Consider the following 21,617-nt stretch of genomic DNA (forward strand, 5'->3'; position numbering starts at 1 on the left):
TTCAGTAGTATTACTATTCTTACAGAATCCCCTCTACTCACAGCTGTAGTTAGGGATGTATTTTAGTCTGGTTATTAGTTAATCTATTTTTGACTGATTATATTAATCTTCACATCATAAATAATCTTCTTGGTGTAGGAGCTACGCTATGGCCTACATTATACTTTGCTGAAGACTTAGACCTTTTGTCAGATAGTCAAATAGGATTGCAAAGGAGTTGCTATTCACTGAAATATGTTCGAATCAAAATAATATGACAGCCAATTTATCCAAAACTGAATATATATTTGATCTGGTTTGAAGAATTTTAGAGGAGTGTATCTAGAAGTTGTATGACTTGGTTTAAACCACGGCCTGCACAGCATCGAATCCCGGCCTTCCAGGGTGCCTAGCACGGGAGGTCAGGCGGATCAGGGATTGGGAAGTGCCTGTGGAGCCTCCGGTGCTGCCGGTGTGATCGTGCCGCATTGCTGGAAGGCAGTGTCAGCAGGAGCTGGCCGCGAGTGAGCGCGGGATTTGCCCTCATCCGGGAGCGGTGAGGTGCACCAGCGTGCTGGCCCAACGGTGTGGGCGAAGGGAGTCGGAGCCGCTCGGCGACAATTGAGGAGGACGGCTGGGAGAGAGCCGGCCGCCATTTTGGGTCCAGAGGTGGGCGCGCCGGGGGAAGCAGTAGTGAGGTGCTAGGTGGGGCCCACTCGCCAATATCCTCAAGATCTGTGCGGAACGCCCTGTGCCCCGAGGGAGCCTTCAGCTGGCCGGAGAGACCGGGAAAACCGTGAGCGGCTGGGGGGCCCCATTGTCACGGCCCGTGGGTAAAGCGGTGGCCGGGCCGGGGAGGGGGCCCCCCGTGACTGTGCAGGTCTGCGTCAGCCGGGGTGTCGGCCCCGTTGGGGGGGCTAGTGAAACGAGGACCAGCGCGGCAAGGCAGTGGCTGAAATGACCTGTGGGCCCGAAGTGGTGCACAGACATTGGGGAACTGAGAGGCCTGGTCATCCCTGAGCCTTGGGGCGCTGGAACTGGGACGCTGAGGGCCAGGGGGAGCCCAAGTGAGCAGCAGTCTGTGGAGCAGTGGACTGGCTGGCCGGTGGTCCCTGGAGCAGTCGTGCTATTGGGGGGCCAGGCGGTTCCCAGTGAAGGTCGGCTGTGAGGAGAACGACGTCCTGCCACACAGGAAGCCTAGGCCCATAGTTTGCTGAGGCCTGTCGAGGGCTTGGAGGCGTGGCGGTCTGGAGCGGGAGGCTTAGGAGTTGCTCGGGGCAAGATTAGTGGCAGGAGCGGCGCTATTGGTGGCGTGGAACTATCTACACCAGGCAGGCTGGCAGTGAGGAGCACCTAGTAATTTGCCCTGCTGTGGTTGGAGACGGCAATCCCCCCATTGATTGAGGGGGCTTGCGCTGCCCGGAGGATCGGCGGTCTGGTGGGGAGCTTGGCCTGGCCATAACCGAGGACGTATAGCTGTGAGCGGCTGAGCGGTGCCAGCAGACGGCACTGGAATTAGTGGCAGGCGATGTCCACTACCAGAGGCCGCAAGGAGAAAATGGTGAAAGAGCTCTTTGCGAAGGCACAAGCGGCCCAGCAGGGCGACACTATGGCATCGGCTTCAATACAGATAGCCCCGTAGGTGGAGGTCGGCTCGGAGCCTATTACAAAAGCATTTCTAGAGTCCCTTTTCACGACACTGCGGGAAGACATCCATACCCTGAAAACGGAGTTTGCCAGCGAAATCAGGGAGGTGCGACGGGATGTGGATGGGATTGGTGAGTGGGTGGCTGATCTGGAGAGCAAGAGTGACAATAAAGACACTGAGCTTTCAGCCCTGCAACAAGGAATTCTGCGCCTCCATGATCAGCAAGTGGACCTCCAATTGCACATGGAAAACTTGGAGAACCGCTCAACGAGGCATAATATCCGCATCAGAAACGTTGCGCTGACAGATTCAACTAAGGATTTGTTTCTGTTTGCACGGGAGCTCTTCAACCACGTCCTGGGAGGTCCACTGGATTCCGAGCTCCAATTGGACAGGGCGCACCGCGCGGGGCCTCCGAGGGCATCGCCGGCTCCCGCCGGAGGAAATCCTGGTCTGCGTTCAGGATTACAGTACAAAGGAAGAGATATTGCAGAAGGCTTGACAGATGCATTCAATTTCATTCCAAGGGCATTCACCGCTGCTGTTCCAGGACCTCGCTGCCCTTGCACAAACGTCGTCTCTTTAAGCCTGTCACGGCCCACCTGCAGCAGCAGAACATATCCTACAGTTGGGGACATCCATTCCGCCTGGTCTTCAAACTGGATAACAAGCTGTACCAGCTTTGTTCGGTCACGGAGGCCTGCCGCTTGCTGGGCATTGATCCGCCCGCCGAGGAAGGTGAGGGACAGGGGCCAGTTGCTGACAAAGACGACTACAAGCCAAGATGACGTCAGCAGGGTAGGTGACGGAGAGTGAAGAAGCCCCCGGCGACGGAAATAGCAGAAGGCCAGAGGGCTGCTGTGGAGGCGATCGCTTTGGATGGCGGTGCGGCCCACACTGGTTGACGTTGCAGGTTAATGGTTGGGCTATGACTCTCTGCATTGATCGCCTGGCCGTTGGCGGGGGGGGACCACTGGAAGGTTCGTTGGACTGCCCGTTTCACATTTTCCCCATGGTCTGCAGATGATGGACTCATTGGGTGTGTGTTTTGTGGGGGGTTTTGGAGGTTGGGTGAGGGGGGGTCTGGTCCATGGTCCACCAAGGGTTTAGGTCTGTGTTTAGTCTCTCCTCCTGGGCCTGTTCGGTGTGGGCTAGTGTAAGGGAAGGGACACCCTGTGCTTCTAGAGCACTTCCATTGCTAGCTAAGTGTTCCTCTGCTTAAGTGCCTGTCACTGACCTTGCAATACTCACACTTAATGTACGAGGTTGAATAATCCAGTCAAGCGTAAGGCAGGCCTGCTATGTTTAGAGCAATCACAGGCCGACATTTGCCTCGTTCAGGAGACACATATTCTACCTAAAGATTGTCATCGCCTTCGCTCCCGTCATTTTCCCTTGCAATTTTTCTCCTTGAACCCTACTAAAACGGCCGGAGTCGCGATTTTGGTGGCCCAGAAGTTTAGGGGCAAGGTCCTACATAAATCTGCGGAGATTAGGGGGAGGTTCTTGTCTTACAGGTTTTCTATGGGGGACACCACATTCACGGTGGGCACTGTGTATGGCCCCAATGAGGGCCAAGAAAAGTTCTTTCATAGGGCTCTCACAGAGACTACGACCACAGCGGACCGCTACATTGTGCTGGGGGGCGACTTGAATCTAGTCTTCGATCATGTCCTGGATAGGTCGTGCCAGCGCACTTCACAAATGGGCGCTCTTTCTCCGGAGGGCCTTGCCCGCCTGGCTGACCTCGGATTCCAGGATCTTTGGCGTAGCTTCCACACGGGTGAAAGGCACTATTCATACTACTCTAACGCACACAAGACATATGCGCGCCTGGACTACTTGCTTGCATCTACACCTACTCGGGTGCTCGTTACCAAGGTGGACATAGGGGTGGCCTCACTTTCCGATCTTGCTCCAGTGGCAATGGTCCTCTCCCTGCCTGCAATACAGCGATAACGTAGGGTTTGGCGACTACGGGAAACGTTGCTACACCGTGAAGAGGTTGTCTCCAAGATGCAACGTGCAATTGCAGATTACCTTTTACATAATAATAACACTGACACTACTCTTGCCACACAGTGGGCTGCGTTAAAGGAGGTTCTTAGGGGGGAGTTTATTGCCATCTCGGCGGCGGAGAATGTAGAGTGTCATGGTAAGAGGGACGAACTTACACAGAAGACTAGGGAGCTAGAGCATATACATCGGAGAATCTGGAGGCAGTTGAAGGCAGCGAGGCAGCAGCTAGCGGCTCTAGACTTAGATTGTGCGTAAATTGTGGCTTTACGACTGCGCCATGTGTACTACACCGGGGAAATAGGTGTGGGCGCCTACTTGCGCACAAGCTGCGGGAAGTGATGCAGCAGCGAGCGGTTCTGAAGATCCTTAGGGGTGATGGGACGCGGTCACAGAGGACCATGATATTGCCGGTTCCTTCAGTGACTTCTATGCGGATCTTTACTCTGCTGACCCCCCGGCTGACCAGGATGAGGCCGACTTTCTGGCCTCTGTCCCCCTTCCGGCCCTCTTACGGGACCAGGCGGAACAGTTGGAGGGTGATATCTGACCGGAGGAAGTCATTTCGGCCATCTCCCGCCTCAAAATAGCAAAATCTCCGGGCCCAGATGGCTTCCCGGCGAGTTTTCATAAAACATTTTGCGTCCAGGTTGCTCCGTTGCTCGCACGCCTTTTTACTTCCTTCTAGGAGCCGGGAGCGATCCCCAGGGAACTTTTGGAGGCACCCATTGCCGTTCTACCCGAACCGGGTAAGGACCGTACACAATGCGGGGCTTATAGGCCTATCTCCCTACTCAACGTAGACCTCAAACTTTATACCGGGATTTTGGCTTCACGCCTGGCTCCGTATATGGAGCTCCTTGTAGATCTGGATCAGTCCGGGTTCATACCGGAGCGCCAGACCTCTGACAATACTAAGCGGGCCTTTCACCTCCTTGAAAAGGCCGCTCGCACAGAAGGGGAATACATGATGTTGGCTATTGACGCAGAGAAGGCGTTTGATAGGGTACACTGGCCCTTTCTGGAGAAAGTCCTGAAGAAAGTGGGTCTGGGTCCGAAGTTTAGCGCCCGGGTGATGAACTGCTACAAATTCCCGACGGCTACAGTATGGGTAAATGGGTACACATCTCCCAGATTCGCCATAGAGAGAGGTACGAGGCAGAGGTGCCCTCTGTTGCCCCTGCTTTTTGCCCTCTATATGGAGCCCCTTGCGCAGCTCATGAGATTGGACCCGAGAGTAACGGGAATTAAGTTTGGGGGCGACGTTCACACAATCATCCTGTATGTGGATGATGTGCTGATCTCGCTTTCTAGTTCAAGAGAATCACTGCTGGCGTGTCTTGAGGATCTGGTGATCATTGGTCGGGTATCAGGGTTCAAGGTAAATATGAACAAATCGGTGGCCCTTGATCTGTCCCTCGAGAAGCACATTCGAACCCTCCTGCAGGACGAGTTTCCCATCCAGTGGGCGTTGGATGCGATCCTATACCTCGGGATACAGCTCGCCCACTTCTCTGTCGAAATCTGTAACCATCAACTACACCCGCTTGCGACAGAAAATAAGGTGAGAGCTGGGGCAGTGGAGACATTACCCACTATCATGGTTGGGTAAGGTGGCGGCAGTTAAAATGACGGTCCTTCCTGAGATTCTGTATCTTTTCCGCACGATACCCCTTCGCCCAGCTCCAGGCTGGATAAAGCAGGTGCAATCTGACTGTCACAGTTTATATGGAATGGGAGGAAACCCCGCCTGAAGCTACGATTAGCCATGTTGCCCCCTGAACAGGGTGGGATCGGGGTCCCGGACCTGGCAGTGTACTTTTAAGCTGCGCAACTATGCTTTTTGGTGGAGTAGAGCAGGTGGGAGTCTGGGAAGCATTGGTTATTTCAAGACCAAGCCATTGCTGGTAGAACCCTTCAGGAGATCCCATTCTTACATAGACAACACAGACCTCCTAACCTGTATGCTTCCTACGTTACGAGGGTCCCGCTGGAGGTCTGGGACCGAACGAACGTGAGCCACGAACTTACGACTCTCCCGTCTCCCCTCAACCCCATTGTGGGGAATCCAGACTTTCGGCCAGGGCAGGACACAGTGGCTTTTGCAAGGTGGAAGCCCTCTGGTTGCTGGTTAGTTTATCAAATGTATACCCCGGTGGGTATTATTCCATTTTCGCAGTTCTACCAGGAGTTCGGGCTGCCGGAATCGGAGAGACTTCGTCATTTGCAGGTGAGGCACTGGGCTCTCAGTGACCAAGTGCGCCCCTTGGCGGACAGACACCTTACGCCTTATGAACGTTGGTTAATTACTCGTTAAACAGACGAGCAACTGATTTCAGATCTTTACAAGATGCTCTATGGCAAACACACTCACACTTACAGCGCAGGTAGGGCGCGCTGGGAGCGGGAACTGGGTAGGACGCTTACTCACAAAGAATGGGAGGGGATATATTATAGAGCGCGGCACTCAGCGTACCACATGGGGCTTACTGATACTCTCACAAAGGTAGCGACCTATTGGTACTACACTCCTGAGCGCATACACGAGATGGATCACTCCAAAGACGCACTGTGTTGGCGCGGCTGCGGACAAGTGGGCACGTTGGTGCATTTGCTTTGGGACTGCAAGTTGCTTGATGGGTACAGGAGGCAGATCCTTGATGATGTAGATACCCACTTTGCCACGGAGATTCCACGCTTCCCTTTGCATGCCCTTGTGGGACTCCCAAACCCTTTGACATACCCACTGCGCTCCCGTAGAGGACGACTGATAGCCATTGCCCTGGGGTCAGTGATGCAGAACATTCTGGCACTCTGGCGCTCGACTCAAGTCCCCACATACCAGGGGTGGCTCCATCGCCTCTGGTTGGTGCTTGGTATGGAAAAACTCTCGTTGTCTAGAGCAGGGAAGAGCGCCAAATACACTGATCTGTGGCTGTCCTTCCTGTCTCTGTTGGCCTCCGAATTCCAAGAGGTTACATGCCCCAGATACCTCCAACTGTTGCGCCTTACAGACACGGGATAGGAGTTTACGGATGGGGAGGGTGGGAGTGGAAGAAGTGTGTTGGCTGAAAGTGCCCGGTGGAAATGGACCATGGGGGGGAGAGGGGGTAGGTGGGGTAGGGTAGGGGGGGTAGATTGGTGTGTTTTTGCTGGCGGCGGGTTTCTTTGGTTTCCTTTTCTTGTTGGCAATGTTCGATAAGATTGCGAGCCTAGCCTATGATTGGTCGGACGGGATCCAGTATGGGTGTCCTTTTACACCGTGGCTCAGGGGGCAGTATTGGGGTATGTACTTAGAGGTTAGCTACACTGCACCCCTTGCCTTCCTTGAGGGGGCTTTGGGGTGGATTCGGAGAGCTTAGTTGAGAGGTCACCTCTGTGGGGTGGGCCACAATTGTTGGCCTTTGGCTGCCTTATAGATAAGTGGGATAGCAAGCAGCCCTTTCCCCGCTTTTCACCTTCCTTAAGACGTGGCCGGCCCTGTTGGGTTGTAGGCGGCTTGTTGTGTTTAATGTTTGATACCACTTCATGGTTATTGACTTGCCTGTGCAACTTATCTTTCTACCGCCGGCCCGCTGGGTTGTAGGTGACCTTGACTGTGGGTTTTTTCTTGCTCTGTATTTTGTCAATAAAACAAATTTAATACTAAACTTGTATATATCTGGGTCACAGCCAACAATCCTAATTGGAAACAACACTTCAGTGATCTGAACAGAGAATCAAGAGTAACTCTAGGGCTCAGATAGTTTCAGGGAAAGTAGAGTGGTTTGACCAGATGCCCTTAGAAGAGAGCCTGTCTTACACATTTCATATCTTTGGTGGTCTGTCGTGCTCCAGGGAGGAAGTTATATCCTCATCATCAGTTCCATTTATAAGGCACTTAGACCCTTGGGCAAGCACTGCTCTTCGAGACAAGAGCCCAGCTTCCTTATAGGACGAGTTACAAACCTGTGTTTTGATGGTTCTCCTAAATACAAGGAGCTTCAGCGCCGCAGCTCTATGGAGCAGCCACAGCAACTCCTTCCAAAGTCTGGTGGGTTGACTCAGGAATGATCTGTCTTCTGGCCGAGCCAAGAGAAGCTTTAAGGACCCACAAGACTTTTCTCACTTGATCTAAGTTCTCCTGCAGCAGAGTATGGTAACAGACAGTCCCTGATCGTAAACATCTTTACACAATAGTTAACATTTTAAACTCAAACCTCTCCCTCACAGAGAGTCAATGTGAAACCCTTCTTGCTTCTGCAATATGTTCCCTGGGAGATAACGTGGCCTTCACTCCTGCTGTCGATTCGTGAAGAACCTGCAGTTTGGTAAATATCTTTTTGATAATTCAACCCCAGCACGGTATGGCACGGTATGGTTCTAGGCACCTTCCTTCTAAACTTCAGGTTCAAAAAAGAACAAATATGTATCAACAGTATGAGGTGGTAGTACCTTTAGTTTGTTGAGGCTCTTGCTGAGATAACCATAGTGTCCAGTGACGCCCATTTGGACCCAGAGCCTTAATATTTTTAATGAGATGTGGCTATGTAAATTCCCCTGATCCTGATGTGGTTAGGAAGGCCTCCTAATGACATTTGCTCCTTCCAAATTAGATCGGGAACATGTCTTACCGACCGATGGCTCTTTTATGATGCGGTATGCTCCCATTGAAGTCAATGGGAGTCCAACCAAATGGGATCGGGAAGCATCCGGATGCATCGTACTCCGTCGGTTGGACTCTCTCGATCCGAGTGGGTCGGAAACCATTTCCAAAATGATTCGGTCAGGAACCTTTCCAACCCGCATCAGAATCGGGCCCATAGTGTGATCATACCAATAAGACCACTGTCATATCTGTATTTAAACTGAACCAAGTCTCAATTATTCATTGCTGTAGATTCACAAATACTCTTTGATGTTCTCCTTATCTTCGTGAAAATTTCCAGAAATAGGGAATATCACTTGTATATAATCAGCGTTATTGAGGAATGACAACCCAAATTCACATATCGCTTGATGCAAACTTGTGTGGCGGAAGACAGGCTTTCCCTCAGCCTTTGTAATAGTGTCTTATGGTCTAGGGCAGCGTTTTTAACCATTTGGCTTCTGTGGACTCCCAGTGAATAACTGTTGGAAGACAGGGACCTCCGCCTAAGCAATTTCTAATACTTCAACTTCAAAACAACATACAAAAATACAGAAATAATTGTAAATTAAATACACAAATTACAAAATATTTTATTTAATTTACAATCAAAAACATACATATGCAAACAATCAAAATTCTATTTTTAATCAGAATGTTGGAGCAATTCAAAATGTAGTTTTCAAATTCCTTCACACAGAGGAAGTATTACAGTTTTCAATTTTGATTGTTATTCATATATACTGCCTTAATCTGATAAGATATTTAATTTTCTAAACAGTTGTGGCCCCCTTGAGAGGTGTTGTGGAACCACAGAAAAAAGGTCTGCATGTCTAGGCTATTGAAAAAACAAAACATAAAAACACCCGCCTCCCCAAGCGCCTTGAGACCCTCTGGGTGAGTAGTGCGCTATATAAATTTCTGAACTTGAACTTGAACTAGCAAGGGAGTCTTTATCCAGAACTTTAAGGATCACCGGCAGAGCCTTCAACATAGCAAGTTCGGTTCCTCTCCTCAGTCTGAAGCCATACTTCCACTCTCCAAACCCATGATGTGGCCCCAAAAACTGACAAAACAATAGTGTAATGGCCTTCTCTAAGACCTTCAAAAGAAAGTGAGAGTGTCTGATCGAAGTTTTCAGGGTCAAGGAGCCTAGTGATGCTTTCTTAATTAGAGGGGTCATCCAGCACTCTATTAGAGTCGTAAGAACAATCCTGGTAATGAATGACTCAATAATTAACTGAGCAATCATAGGAGTCAAGATTGAAGTATGCGACTAGAATTCCTCTGATGGGCATCGCTCACCCCTGCATGCGGAGGGATTCCTATTTTCATAATCCCATCAATGCCCTCAAACATAACTTCCCTGAAAGAAAACTGGAGACATTCTTTAGTGGTTGCTTAAGCCGAGAACTGCAAGGGTGTTTGTGTAGTGTATCGCCCCTGAGATCGACTGTTCGTGGTCTTTTTAGAGGGCTAGGCAGAACTCGCGAAGTGAAATGCCACAAAAAATCCAAGAGCTTTCTCCGAGTTCCGTCAAAGGGTGGAAAATATGCCTACCGCGCTGGCAGCACTGTAATTTAGCACCCATAGCGCAAACCGCACTAAAAGATCAGCCCGAATGCCACCACGGGATGCACAAGAGTTCGTAGTCATGCGAGCTGATTTTGCAGCCAGAAAATCGAGGAGAAAATCAACTGGAGGGGAGGAAATCCACTCGAGCTGTAGCCCTGACCAGAACTTCCCACTCAAGAAGAATCAAGCTAGGGCACGCCAAATCTCACTCGCGCTTGCATTTCTGCAGCCTCGGAGGAAGAATTCTCCGCCATGGGGCGAGTGGGGAACTTTGGCTAGAATTCTGCCAATCCTGCCCACCTACATTATTTTTCTCAAAATGATCATACGTGCCCTTGCACCACTCTTATGGTGGTTTTTTCTGCTTCATTGTTAGTCACCAGAGCAGCAATATTCAAACAATTTAAAAACATTCTCTAGTGAAGTTGATAGTCTTATGAATTTGTGCTTAAAGCGAATTGGGCTTGACCAAAAGCAACTACATATATATTTTTTCAGTCGCTCCAAGGACAGACAGTGTGCGGTTATCATAAGATTTGTTTTCAACTCTTCCTCATCCCCTTTATATCAAGCATTCAGGTTCCACAATAGTCATGCATACCTTTGTCTCAGGGGCATACTTGTTCATGAAAGATCATAGAGCCTCATTATCCAGATCTACCTGGTCCTTGAGACTGGACATTATTAGTATAGAACTTACACTTAAATACTAATAATTTACCTGGAGCCACATTTTAGAATTTCCCAAAAGTCAAGGACTGTTGTCGGTTATGACTGGTTTTCTGTATATTGGCATTAGCTTCAGATAATACAAACACACTTCCTGTACTTTCACATGTTGTTAATTCATCGGAGTACGTTAGGTTTGAAACTAAGATATTACCGTATTGTGTGTAGGATTACTGACTCGCGGTGGGAAGCCTAAATCATTCACTCTAGATCACACAATTGTTGGCTGAGCTTCCTTACTGACACTGAACCACAGAGTGAAATCTTCCTAAACCATCTGTTGAGTTTGAGGTACCATGAGGGCCAGAGTAGCTTCTAGGAATGCTGATCCTAAGGTCTCATTATTATTTGGTGCATTATGAACCAATTTGAGGGTGAGCATCTCTGCGTCAGTGTGTGGGATTAGTACTGTAGTATACTCATTGGAAGTCGTTGCCTCTAGAAGTTCATGTCTTTAAAAGTACTCTGTGAATAGGTAGATTAGATAGATAGACTATTACTACTCCCCCTACATCACCGTCAGATCCATCAGCCATCAAGATACTATTCCCTGCAGGGAAGGCTGAGGCGAGAGCAGGGCTTGGTACCACATCTAGTCATGTTTATTCATGAAAAGATCTAATTTGCTGTCTATTGTTGTGGCCTGAAGCTGAACTCTTTTTTAATTCACTGAATGGGCATTGATAGGAATGCATCTAAGGCCACAGACTGTGGTACTTTCTCTGCCTTTGGTAGGTGTAGTGATGGATTCGAATAAAGATATGCAGGTGTGTGACTGCTGGCTGTTTATCAACTCTCTATTCTCCTTTAACTTATAACTACTTCTCTGACTGCATGATGCTACATGAATCACCATATAATTCCTTACCTTTACCAACAACACTAGACTATTTACTCTATAAATGCCTGTATTTCCTATTCATGCTCATGTCCAGATGCTTGATGTTATATAACCGTATAATCCATTTTTGTTTCATTGTATTAACTTTCTCTAAATACCGGTTATTCCTGTAAATATCCTTACTGCACAGCACTCTATTGTCCATGCGGCAGGGGTAGGGGCGGGGGAGCATGAGTCCTAATAAATAAAAATGTAAAAGAAATGTGGCAGGGGAGAAAAGAAAATAAGACGTGGCACAAAAGTTCCAAGCTTCTTGACCAGTCGGATGTTGTCCCCTCTCCGCAAAGAGAAGAGGCAAAGAGAGACAAGTGGAAAGAAGCGGCTTATTTTAGAGAGAGCGAAGGAGTCACTCCACACAGATGTCTCTCCAGCCCAACGTACAGCCTTCATTGTTAAAATAATAGTGACAGTTAAATGCAACTTCCAGCTGGGTAGAATTTGTGTCAGTGCAGGTGGTTGCCTCCTACTCTGTGCTCCTAGAACAGGTTATTTCCTGTCTAGATCTGTAAATGTAAATTGATACTTGTATAGCGCACTACTCACCCGCAAGGGTCTCAAGGCGCTTGTACAAATACCGTTGTGGAACCCATCCTGGCTTTCCCTGTGAGGCGTCCACTCCTGGGCACCCCCATGGTGGAGGCCAGGCATCCTTAGCGTTGTGGGGGCCGTGGTGGAGATTAAGCAAGCTATTGCCCAGATTTGCAGAGTGGGACTCCATGATTGGAATAGACACCGAAGCGAGAATTATCAGGTCCGTGGAAATTGAGCCCCGGACCCGCCGAGGCAGGAATTGAACCCTGGTCCCGGGCTAGACCTCTGCATCCAAGTCTGCCGCTCTAAGCATTGAGCCACACATCTCTAATGAACTTATTTCACTCTGATTTCCAATATACTTTCTAACATTTGTTTTGACAGAAACCAAATGCCAGTTGGATCCGAGCACCACAAATTACCTAATAAAATGAATCCTGAAGACTGCTCTTATGCGTCAGAGCGTACAAAGCCCAGTGGGCATTCACAGCACTTTAAGGTGTCTCTTCATCAATATCGAGGGAAGTTTTGCTTCTGTACCCATTCAAATATTACTCATGTTGGGTGGTAGCAGAGGTCCAGCATTCCTGCCCTGTCAAAAATTACTTTTCTGTAGTAAGACAATCAGCCATCTCATAATGGAGACGTTCAGCCTCGTAGTGGAGTTAGTCCTTAACTCCTGAGCAATACAACCAGGACTGCTGGTAAGGAACATTCAGCCTCTCCTGCATCCCATTATATCCATGTCGCCTCTGTGGTGGGATCACCTCTACAAGAGAGTTATCTGATTCTCGGAAATTGGGATCACCTCTGCAAGAGAGTTCTCAAATTCTCGGTGGTGGAATCACCCCTACAAGTGAGTTCTCCCATTCTCGATGGCGGGATCTTCTCTGCAAGCAAGTTTTCCAATCCTCAGTGGTTGGATCTCCTCTGCAAGTGAGTTATCCAATTCTTGGTCTGTTTACTGCTGAGAATCAGGGACACCAACCTGTATCTCACAGACGGTTTAAAAACCCTTAATTACTGCTAAACTGGATCCGATTTGAACGTATGTACCATAGGTCAGAAATTGTTAATCTGTTGTCCATGGACCCCTGGCAGTCCGCAGAACCTAATCAAGGGGGTTGCAGATGCAATGGACATCTCACCATTATTTTCTGTCACTAATCAGAACTATTTTGAAGTAAATACTTATATAGAAGTGGGTTCTCCTACAAGGATAATAGTTTCATCAAGTAACAAAATCACTTGATTTATTTGTTATAGGTATTAATAAAATCAATAAAGATAACTTTGAGAAAAACAATCACAAGCATTTTAAAGAGATTTTTAGTCAGAAGCGGATAGGTAAGGATGGAGCAGGTGTGAATGCACATAGCCACTGTTCACATTGAAATGTGCTCCAACCTGAAACAGTAATGGGCGTCTGACTGAATCCACATGTGAATGGCATAAGGTTTTGTAGAAAATCATACATGTCTGCACACTTACAGAGCCAGTGTATTAACCCTTACCTGCCAACTCACACTGTGCCGGCGTGTGACACACAATATCAGCTTCAATCGCACGGTCACCCGGTGAGCAGCCGATGTCACATGGTGGCAGCGAATATCACATGGTGGCAGCGAAAACCAGCTAAAAACCACAAATAGTGGTTTTCCAGCTTGTTTTCCGAGGCTTTGAGCTGCCGACGTCCATTAAGGGGTGTGAAAAGACCCCAGGACATGGGCACCAGGCTCCGCAAGCTTTATTTAAATTTTTTGGGGAGGAGGGTTATGGGGAAAGGGTGGGGTTTAAATGTGCCTCTCAGGTACATCTCGGCACGAGGGCCTGTCCCCTTCAAAGCCCCACCCCCTCCTCACAGGTGAGATTTTTGTTCAAGTTGAAAGGTATGATTAACCGCTTGGTGATCTAGCCATCCTCACATGGGTAGACTGCCCCTAAAGGCTCTTTGGGGTGCGTGTTTCCCATCCACGGCTTTACATGGGTAGGCAATTACAGTTTCAAAGCACCTACAAATCTGTCATTGGGAAGTGGACATGCCTGTACTTTCAGCAGAGCTGAAATACTTTTACAGAGTACAAATTCTCAGTAGGCAGCAGGTACTCTAATAATGAGCATCTGTTCCAGTTTCAATACACCAACGGTCACCTTTTGATATAAATCAATCAGGATTGATAAAGTGCGGCAGATCACCCGTGGGGCTCTCAAGGTGCTGGACTCGCTAGCTGCTTCACGGATAAAGCTGTTGAAAACGAGGCAAAAACAGGAGAAAGTACTCAGAAAAACGGGTGAGAGAACCGAGAAAGCAGTTAAAATAGGTAAAGGCATGAGAAAGCCCTCAGAGAAACAGGGGAAGAAAGCATTAAAAAACTAGGCAAAAGCAGGCAATAGCACTTGGAGAAACGGGGGGAAAGGAAGGCGAAAGTAGTGAAAAGGAGGCAAAAGCAGGGGAAAGAACTGAGAGAAATGACGTAAAGTTACCAGTGTCCCACAAAGTACCCCATTAACACCACTCTTATGGGATCTAGGTAGGAAAGCAGTTGAAGATCTGGCCATTCTTCGCCCATTATTGTATTGGCGTAGAATATGGAGTACTGAGGAACTATCGCACTATGCTCAGGGTCTTATGGATATCATTGAAAATGACTCCTTTCATAAAATTAAATGGCTGAAGGAGATTAGATCCATGCTAGTGAGGTTGGGCATGACCGAACTATGGGATGACCCCTTAAAAGCAGTCTTTCCCTCTAAAAAAAATCTTGAAGGGAATATATTGGGGGATGGTCTTCTCATTAATATGTTCGAAAGAACTTTCTTCTCACCTCACTGGACGATTCCTCAAACTTAAGCCCTGGCCAGCGCTAGAAAGGTATTGGGATGTTATTGAAAAGCCTTATGATCATAAACTGTATTTCCAATTCAGGGTGGGAACTCTTCCTACAAGCCTATTTACTGCAAAATGGGTGGGGTCAACTAGTGACAGATGTTTTAGGTGCATGGACCAGCAAGGATCTGTAAGTCACATCTTGTTCTTCTGTCCTCTATATATTGCACCACGTCGCAAGTGGATAAAACCAATCTGTCGATTAATGGGTACTCGAAGATACGCAGAGGCTCTGAGAATTCTAGGTTCAGACCCCAACCCACCTATAGCTATAGCGAAGTTCCTGAATTGGGCATGGGCAATACGGTCAAAGCTGATGCTTTTGCCTAGTGAGTAGTTGGCCCATTGGGTTATTTCTTAGCCTCAAGCCCAACCCAGGAAAAATAATTGCTTGAATAAGTAATGGGTTATAGGTTTCCTGCTTAAGTGGCAGACACTGTGGGCCCGATTCACAGAATGAACTTAGACTCAATCCTAAACGTACTACTATTTTGGTATTCACAGAATGAACTTACTACTTTTGGTATTCACAGAATGAACTTACTACTTTTGGTATTCACAGAAGTTAGGATTTTGTCTTAAATTAGTCTTAAAACAGACTTAAGACAGAGTTAGGAGATACTTAAGACAGACTTAAGACTGACTTAAGACAAAATCCTAACTTCTGTGAATACCAAAAGTAGTAAGTTCATTCTGTGAATGCCAAAAGTAGTACGTGCATTCTGTGAATACCAAAATAGTAGTAAGTTTAGGTTTGAGTCTTAAGTTCATTCTGTGAATCGGGCCCTGTGTGTTACAGAACCACTCCCTAGCCCACATAATGAATTAGTGAATATGTTAATAATGCTCTTTTGTAGTTTGATAATTTTTAAATAATTTTAGCTCATATCATTTTTAATCAATGTATTCGATAGTTGCTGTATGGAGTTTAATTGTATCTTAATTATTTATATAAAATATCATATTATGGTTGTTTTTAGATTGTTTTGAATATTTGACGAGTGTTTAATGGTGTGCTTTCATGACTTAACTGTCGAATAAAGTTTATGATGATGAGAGAAACAGGGGAGAGGAAGGATGAAGTGAAAAACGAGACAAAAGCAGGTGAAAGTACTCAGAGAAACAGGGGAGAGGAAGGAGAAAGCAGTAAAAAACGAGGCAAAAGAAAGGAAAACACTCAGAAAAAACAGGGAGAAAGCAGATAGGTGCATAAATCCCACATGATTACCTATTGATTTATGGATACAACCTGGTCTTATACCGTGTGGTCACTCATATTTCACAATCACAAAGGAAATACATGGACTTAGTTCATATAATGTGTACTTGTTTGTGTATCTTTTGTGTATTATTGTTGAGGTTCAAATGATAAAATTGCCATGGGGGACCCTGGTAACCAGTTGTGATTCAGTGAGGTCTGCAGAAGCCAAAAGATTAAAATCCACTGCCATGGTTGAAAAGCTGTCAACCTACATCCATTTTGATTTCCTCACTTTTGTATTTTTTTTATTATAATTGTAGTAATATTAAACTGCTTACTCCCTAATTTCCCATAACCTGGTCTTTTGATGTCCCTTCTTTTCTTGGCCACTTTGTGCTTTGAGAGATTTCCACTGCACATTTAGGAAGAGACTCAAGGGAGCCACCCCTACATCAAACCCTTGAATCTTTCAGTACCTTGGTTTAATCCCTGTGTCCTCTCCTCTTTTCAAGCTCTTGAAGGTTCCCTGAGAAGATCCTCTGACCCTCCTGATAACTCTTCTGGGAGTGAGTATGACTTCAGTGGAGCTCGCAGGCTCTGACTTTCATCCACAGATGGACTCCTTTTCACCGGCTCCAACGATGGTTGTGCTCTGTATCCCAGGATAAGAGAGACATAGATTTAGCTGGATAACTTTAACAGTAATCAGAAACATAGAGCTGGACATTGCTTGAGAAGCTCCCTCAGCAAGACAGGACTAACACCGGTGGCACAGCCTGAGCACTTGGAAGAACCACCTGAAACGACACAGCGGTCAAAGACTCAAGCCTACGGCTATGCGCTCCTGTGAGGAGGAGGTGACGCACTCCTCGATGGCCGGATATTCGCAGCATCATTTAATCTTACGTTTGTACACCCCCAAGGTTTAAATTATCCAACAATATATTTTGGAAATTACTTGAAATTAAAAACAGACAAGGTTGGTACATGTCTTAGTAACTGGATTTGGGATCCAGCGAGATGTTTAAATGGTTAAAGCGTGAGGGTCCTTGGCATTCAAACATTACTTTATGCTGCTTTCATCAAATGTTTGGGGTGAGGGTGGCGGTGATTAGCATCCGTGGTAGGAAGAGTACGAGATACTCAGACATGGGCACGAGGCAGGGCAAAGATGGGGAGTTGGGTGGGCTGATCACGTGTGTGGGAACCTGCTGAGGGGGTGAAACTTGGAGACGGGTACGTTGAGCCCCTCCCCAGGAGGTGGAAGAGATGGGGATTGGTCCAGGAGAGGAAAAAATAGTACAGTGGAAGCTCTGAATTTTTTTGAAGCTTTAAATAACAAAATACCTAGAATGTACAGGTAGGCATCTATTTTAGAAATAAAAAGGACTTAATCTGTATATAGGTAAACATTCTACACTCTAAATACAGACATCGAAACCTAGAAGTGCTGCACACCTTCTGCGTCAAAGACCCGGATCCAACCAGAGATGTACATCCTGTGAAGATGGTCTCAGAGGTTCTGAGATACCTTCAGGTTGCACTTAAGAGTTTTCAGATTTAAGGATTCCCCTGATGTCCTTGGGGTTTGGTATGCATACCTAAAGGAATGCAACCAGTGTCCCAGCCACATCTTATAACCATGAGAAAATAAAACACAACCCAAAGAAGTGAAGTTCCCACCGACAAATTGTGGTGGTGTCAATCTGTGACCCGGTGTCTTTCACTGGAGTCCCAGAAGTCAGTTGCCACTGGGCTATGGTGGGAACCATGGTTGTTAAGGGTACCAGTTTACATGATATTTCTTTATTTGTTTATAAAGTTTTGTATAGCGCTAACATGACCCCAAATGGTATCAGATATATTAATGGGGGGTGGGGCTGTAACTGGGGACCCACCGGCCACAGTCCAGGTTTCCTATTGACATGGTGTTCAAGTCCTGATATTACAACAACTGCTTTCGCCAGACAAAGAATTATAAGTATCCCAGAATAAGGGGGGCCTCCTCCAGCCAATGAGATGGGACCCTCGCCAAGGGATGGAAGTCAGACCTTCTCCAGACAGTGACTTCCAGGGCCGGCTGGAGAGACGGGCACATGTCCTTCACAGGTGCCACGGGTTAAGGGGGGTCAGAAGGATGCAGGCTCAGGCTTCTCACTGCTAGGACAGCAGCTCCTTGCCCCAGATGCTTCTGGGGTACCTGTGCAGATGGTTGGGGCAGTTCCGTAGCTGCTCTGCAGTCTATGTGCATCGAAGCGTCTTCCACGAAGGTGCTTTCCGTCAGCTGACCCTGGGTGTCCGTGGATCCGTCCGCACCTTCCTGACAGGCACACCAGCTTCTTGCGTAGACTGTCACTGTACATCATATGCAGTGCATGTTTGCACTATACAACATTTTATAAATACACACATTGTTTTGCTTCACAGCGCTATATGGAACCGATTAAGCAGATGTACACTATTGAAGAAACAGCCATACCTCCAAATGCTTCTGAAAATGGAAACTTTTGTATTTACTTCGGACAGTCAAAAAACTCTGCCACAGCCGCAAAGGCTCCACCATCCAGACACTTCTGCTACATTTATTTTATTTATTTATAAAGTCTTTTCTAACGTGAACATGTCCCCGAATGGTATCAGAGAGCTTCACATATTGGAAAGGAAGAACAAAGTGCAGGTGAAATGGCAAAGGGGGTAACAGAGAATAACAATTAACTATGTACCAGGAGGAGAACAAATATTAGTTATTAGGGTAAAAACAGACAACCCTGAGCTTTCTAGAAGAGTGTAGTCAGGGGTCATTTAGAAAGCAGACGATCCATGACCATTTAAGGCAAGAACTTGTTCCGTAGGATCATTTTTACTTCATGCTTGAAGGCAGCTGTGTAGGGGGTTCTGTGGACTTCCAGTGTGAGAGAGTTCCAGATCTTCGGTGCCGAGCCAGAGAAAACTCTGAGCCTCGTTCTATTTTTACGAAAGGTCTAAGGTTTCAATAGGAGAGAATTTGCACTTCTTGATGGTCTACCCCTCCTGATAGTTCTAGCTTTTGAGCCATGTAAATGGGAGGGGTTGAAATGGAGGGCTTTGTGCATCAAACAAGCAATCTTTACCTGTATTTTTGCTTAGTTGGGTAACCAATTTAGAGATCTTAGGGCTTGGGATATGTGTTAATTTCTTTTTGTACCCGTAATCAATCTTGCAGCGGCATTCAAGGAAGCCCTGAGGGGGACAGGGTATATTTGGGGAGGCCACAGAGCGTAGCGCTACCATAATCTAGCGCTTGAACCACCTGCTTGAAGTCCTCTTGAGGAAGAAATGGTTTTAGATTTCTAAGAATCCTCATTCCATGTGTAGCACAAAATAAGAGGCTGACCTCAGCCAGCATGGAGGGTGATGGTAGTCACCTGAACAATGTGGAGCTATTTTAGGAGGGAAGGCTGCTGTATAAGGCACATTGCCTCGAATTTCACTTTTACTCATGAGGAACCAGTAAAGTAATATCAGAGCTGATCACACCTTGAATAACATTCTTGCACAATTTGCAGCCCTTGGATGGACTTTCTGGGCAGACAGAGATTGTAGATGTCAACTCTAGCACATATGAAGGGATTTCTGATTGTTGCTCAACAGCGCAAGCATGATCTAATCACTCAAGCAATATGCTGATGTAGGGAGAGTGATGCTTCAGACTTCACCCATGGCGTGCTGGGCGATGAAGCAGTAAGTGTAACATTCATTTACAATGCAATAGGTCTCGGGTTAATTAAGCTTGAGCTATTGGCATTGCTTAATATAGCAACACCAACTGCACCAAAAGTCTATAAATTGTAAACAAAAAAAATGTGTATTTTGTTTTGTAGCAATGGTGGCATGCTGCGCTTTAGATGAATATGTTTAAAAGTAAAGTGCGCCATACTGCGATTGCTACAATAGTTAACTGTGGATGAGATAACAAATGATGTGAGCGCTGGTGGTGTGTGTGCCTGTAAGAATTGTACACTGATGGCTGGTGGTGTGTGTGCCTGTAGGAATTGTACACTGATGGCTGGTGGTGTGTGCACTGCCAACTGGTGACATGTGTGCCTGGTGGAAGCGTGCACTGACGGCTGGTGGTGTGTTTGCCTAGTGGAAGCATGCACTGACGGCTGGTGGTGTGTGCCCCTAATGAAAGCGTGCACTGACGGCTGGTGGTGTGTGTGTGTGCCTGGTGAAAGCGTGCACTGACGGCTGGTGGTGTTTGTGCCCGGTGAAAGCGTGCACTGACAACTGGTGGTGTGTATGTCTGGTGAAGCGTGCAATGCCGGATAGTGGTGTGTGCCTGGTGAAAGTGTGCACTGACGGCTGGAGGAGTGTGCCTGCTGAAAACATGCACCGCCTACATCACCATTCAATACCCACCGCGTACAGCACCGCTCAACGCTTACATCACCACTCAATCCCCAACACCTACATCACCGCTCAATCCCCACCGCATACAGCACCACTCAATCCCCACAGCGTACAGCACCACTCAAACTGCAACGCCTATATCACCCCTCAACCCGCAACGCCTATATCACCACTCAACCCGCAACACCTACATGACCACTCAACCAGCAACGCCTACAGCACCACTCAATCCCCACCGCGTACAGCACCACTCAATCCCCACCGCGTACAGCACCACTCAATCCCCACAGCGTACAGCACCACTCAATCCCCACCGCGTACAGCACCACTCAATCCCCACCGCGTACAGCACCACTCAATCCCCACAGCGTACAGCACCACTCAATCCCCACCGCGTACAGCACCACTCAATCTACAATGCCTACATAACCTCTCAACGCTTATTTATGAATGAGGAAAAAAGAAAAAAAAGAAGACCCAACTGCATACACACAACATAGATAACACCACAAATTTCACCATATCATATTTGCATGCAAGTTTATCAGACAGGCGCCATTACTCCCCCTTTTGAGGACTCTCCATCCTCAATTTATTCTGCAGATTGTATAACTGAGGCAATGAAGCCACCTAGAGACCCATTGCAACATATCTAAGAATGTGTGCCATTTCCCCATTGTCACTCCTAGACTCAGGACAGACAACAGGGAACATGAACTTTGTTTCACCCAGCTGAAGTGACCTCACGCAATTTTGACCTTTCTGTCCTACATCCACCCCATAACTTTTTATTTATTTTATGCGTTTTTATATAGCGCAGACTTTACCCGAAGGTGTCAGAGCGCTTCACAATAGGAACAGTAGTGAAACATGAGGAAAAATTACAAGTGAGCATTTTACAAAAGCAAACGTTACGTTACATGATGCCATAGTGACAATTGTGCATGTATCGAGCAAACAAAATACAAGAGGTAGCAAACGATACGTTACAAGAGGAAAAAATTACATGTGTATGTTACAAGAGCATACAAAGTACAAACTGTATGTGTGGAGGGTAGTATGGTCATCAACGTGTTATAGTGTCAGTGTCCCTTGCCCTAAATCTGCCTCTTTCACTCTCACATGTTTAATGCG

The 21,617-nt window shown here is 47.1% G+C and overlaps 1 protein-coding gene across 1 annotated transcript in view; it reads left to right on the forward strand.

Annotated features, from left to right (window-relative positions):
- Positions 1–17,080, forward strand: part of CD5 (CD5 molecule) — a 154,400-nt gene extending 137,320 nt beyond the window's left edge. The window contains exon 10 of the mRNA XM_086953776.1: positions 16,607–17,080. Coding sequence (XP_086809902.1) covers positions 16,607–16,695 — 89 coding nt within the window. The 3' untranslated portion in view covers positions 16,696–17,080. The remainder of the gene's footprint in view (positions 1–16,606) is intronic.
- Positions 17,081–21,617: the final 4,537 nt, after the last annotated feature.

The sequence above is a fragment of the Lissotriton vulgaris genome, chromosome 1_2 (assembly GCF_964263255.1).
Source record: "Lissotriton vulgaris chromosome 1_2, aLisVul1.2, whole genome shotgun sequence".
Taxonomy (NCBI): Eukaryota; Metazoa; Chordata; class Amphibia; order Caudata; family Salamandridae; genus Lissotriton; species Lissotriton vulgaris.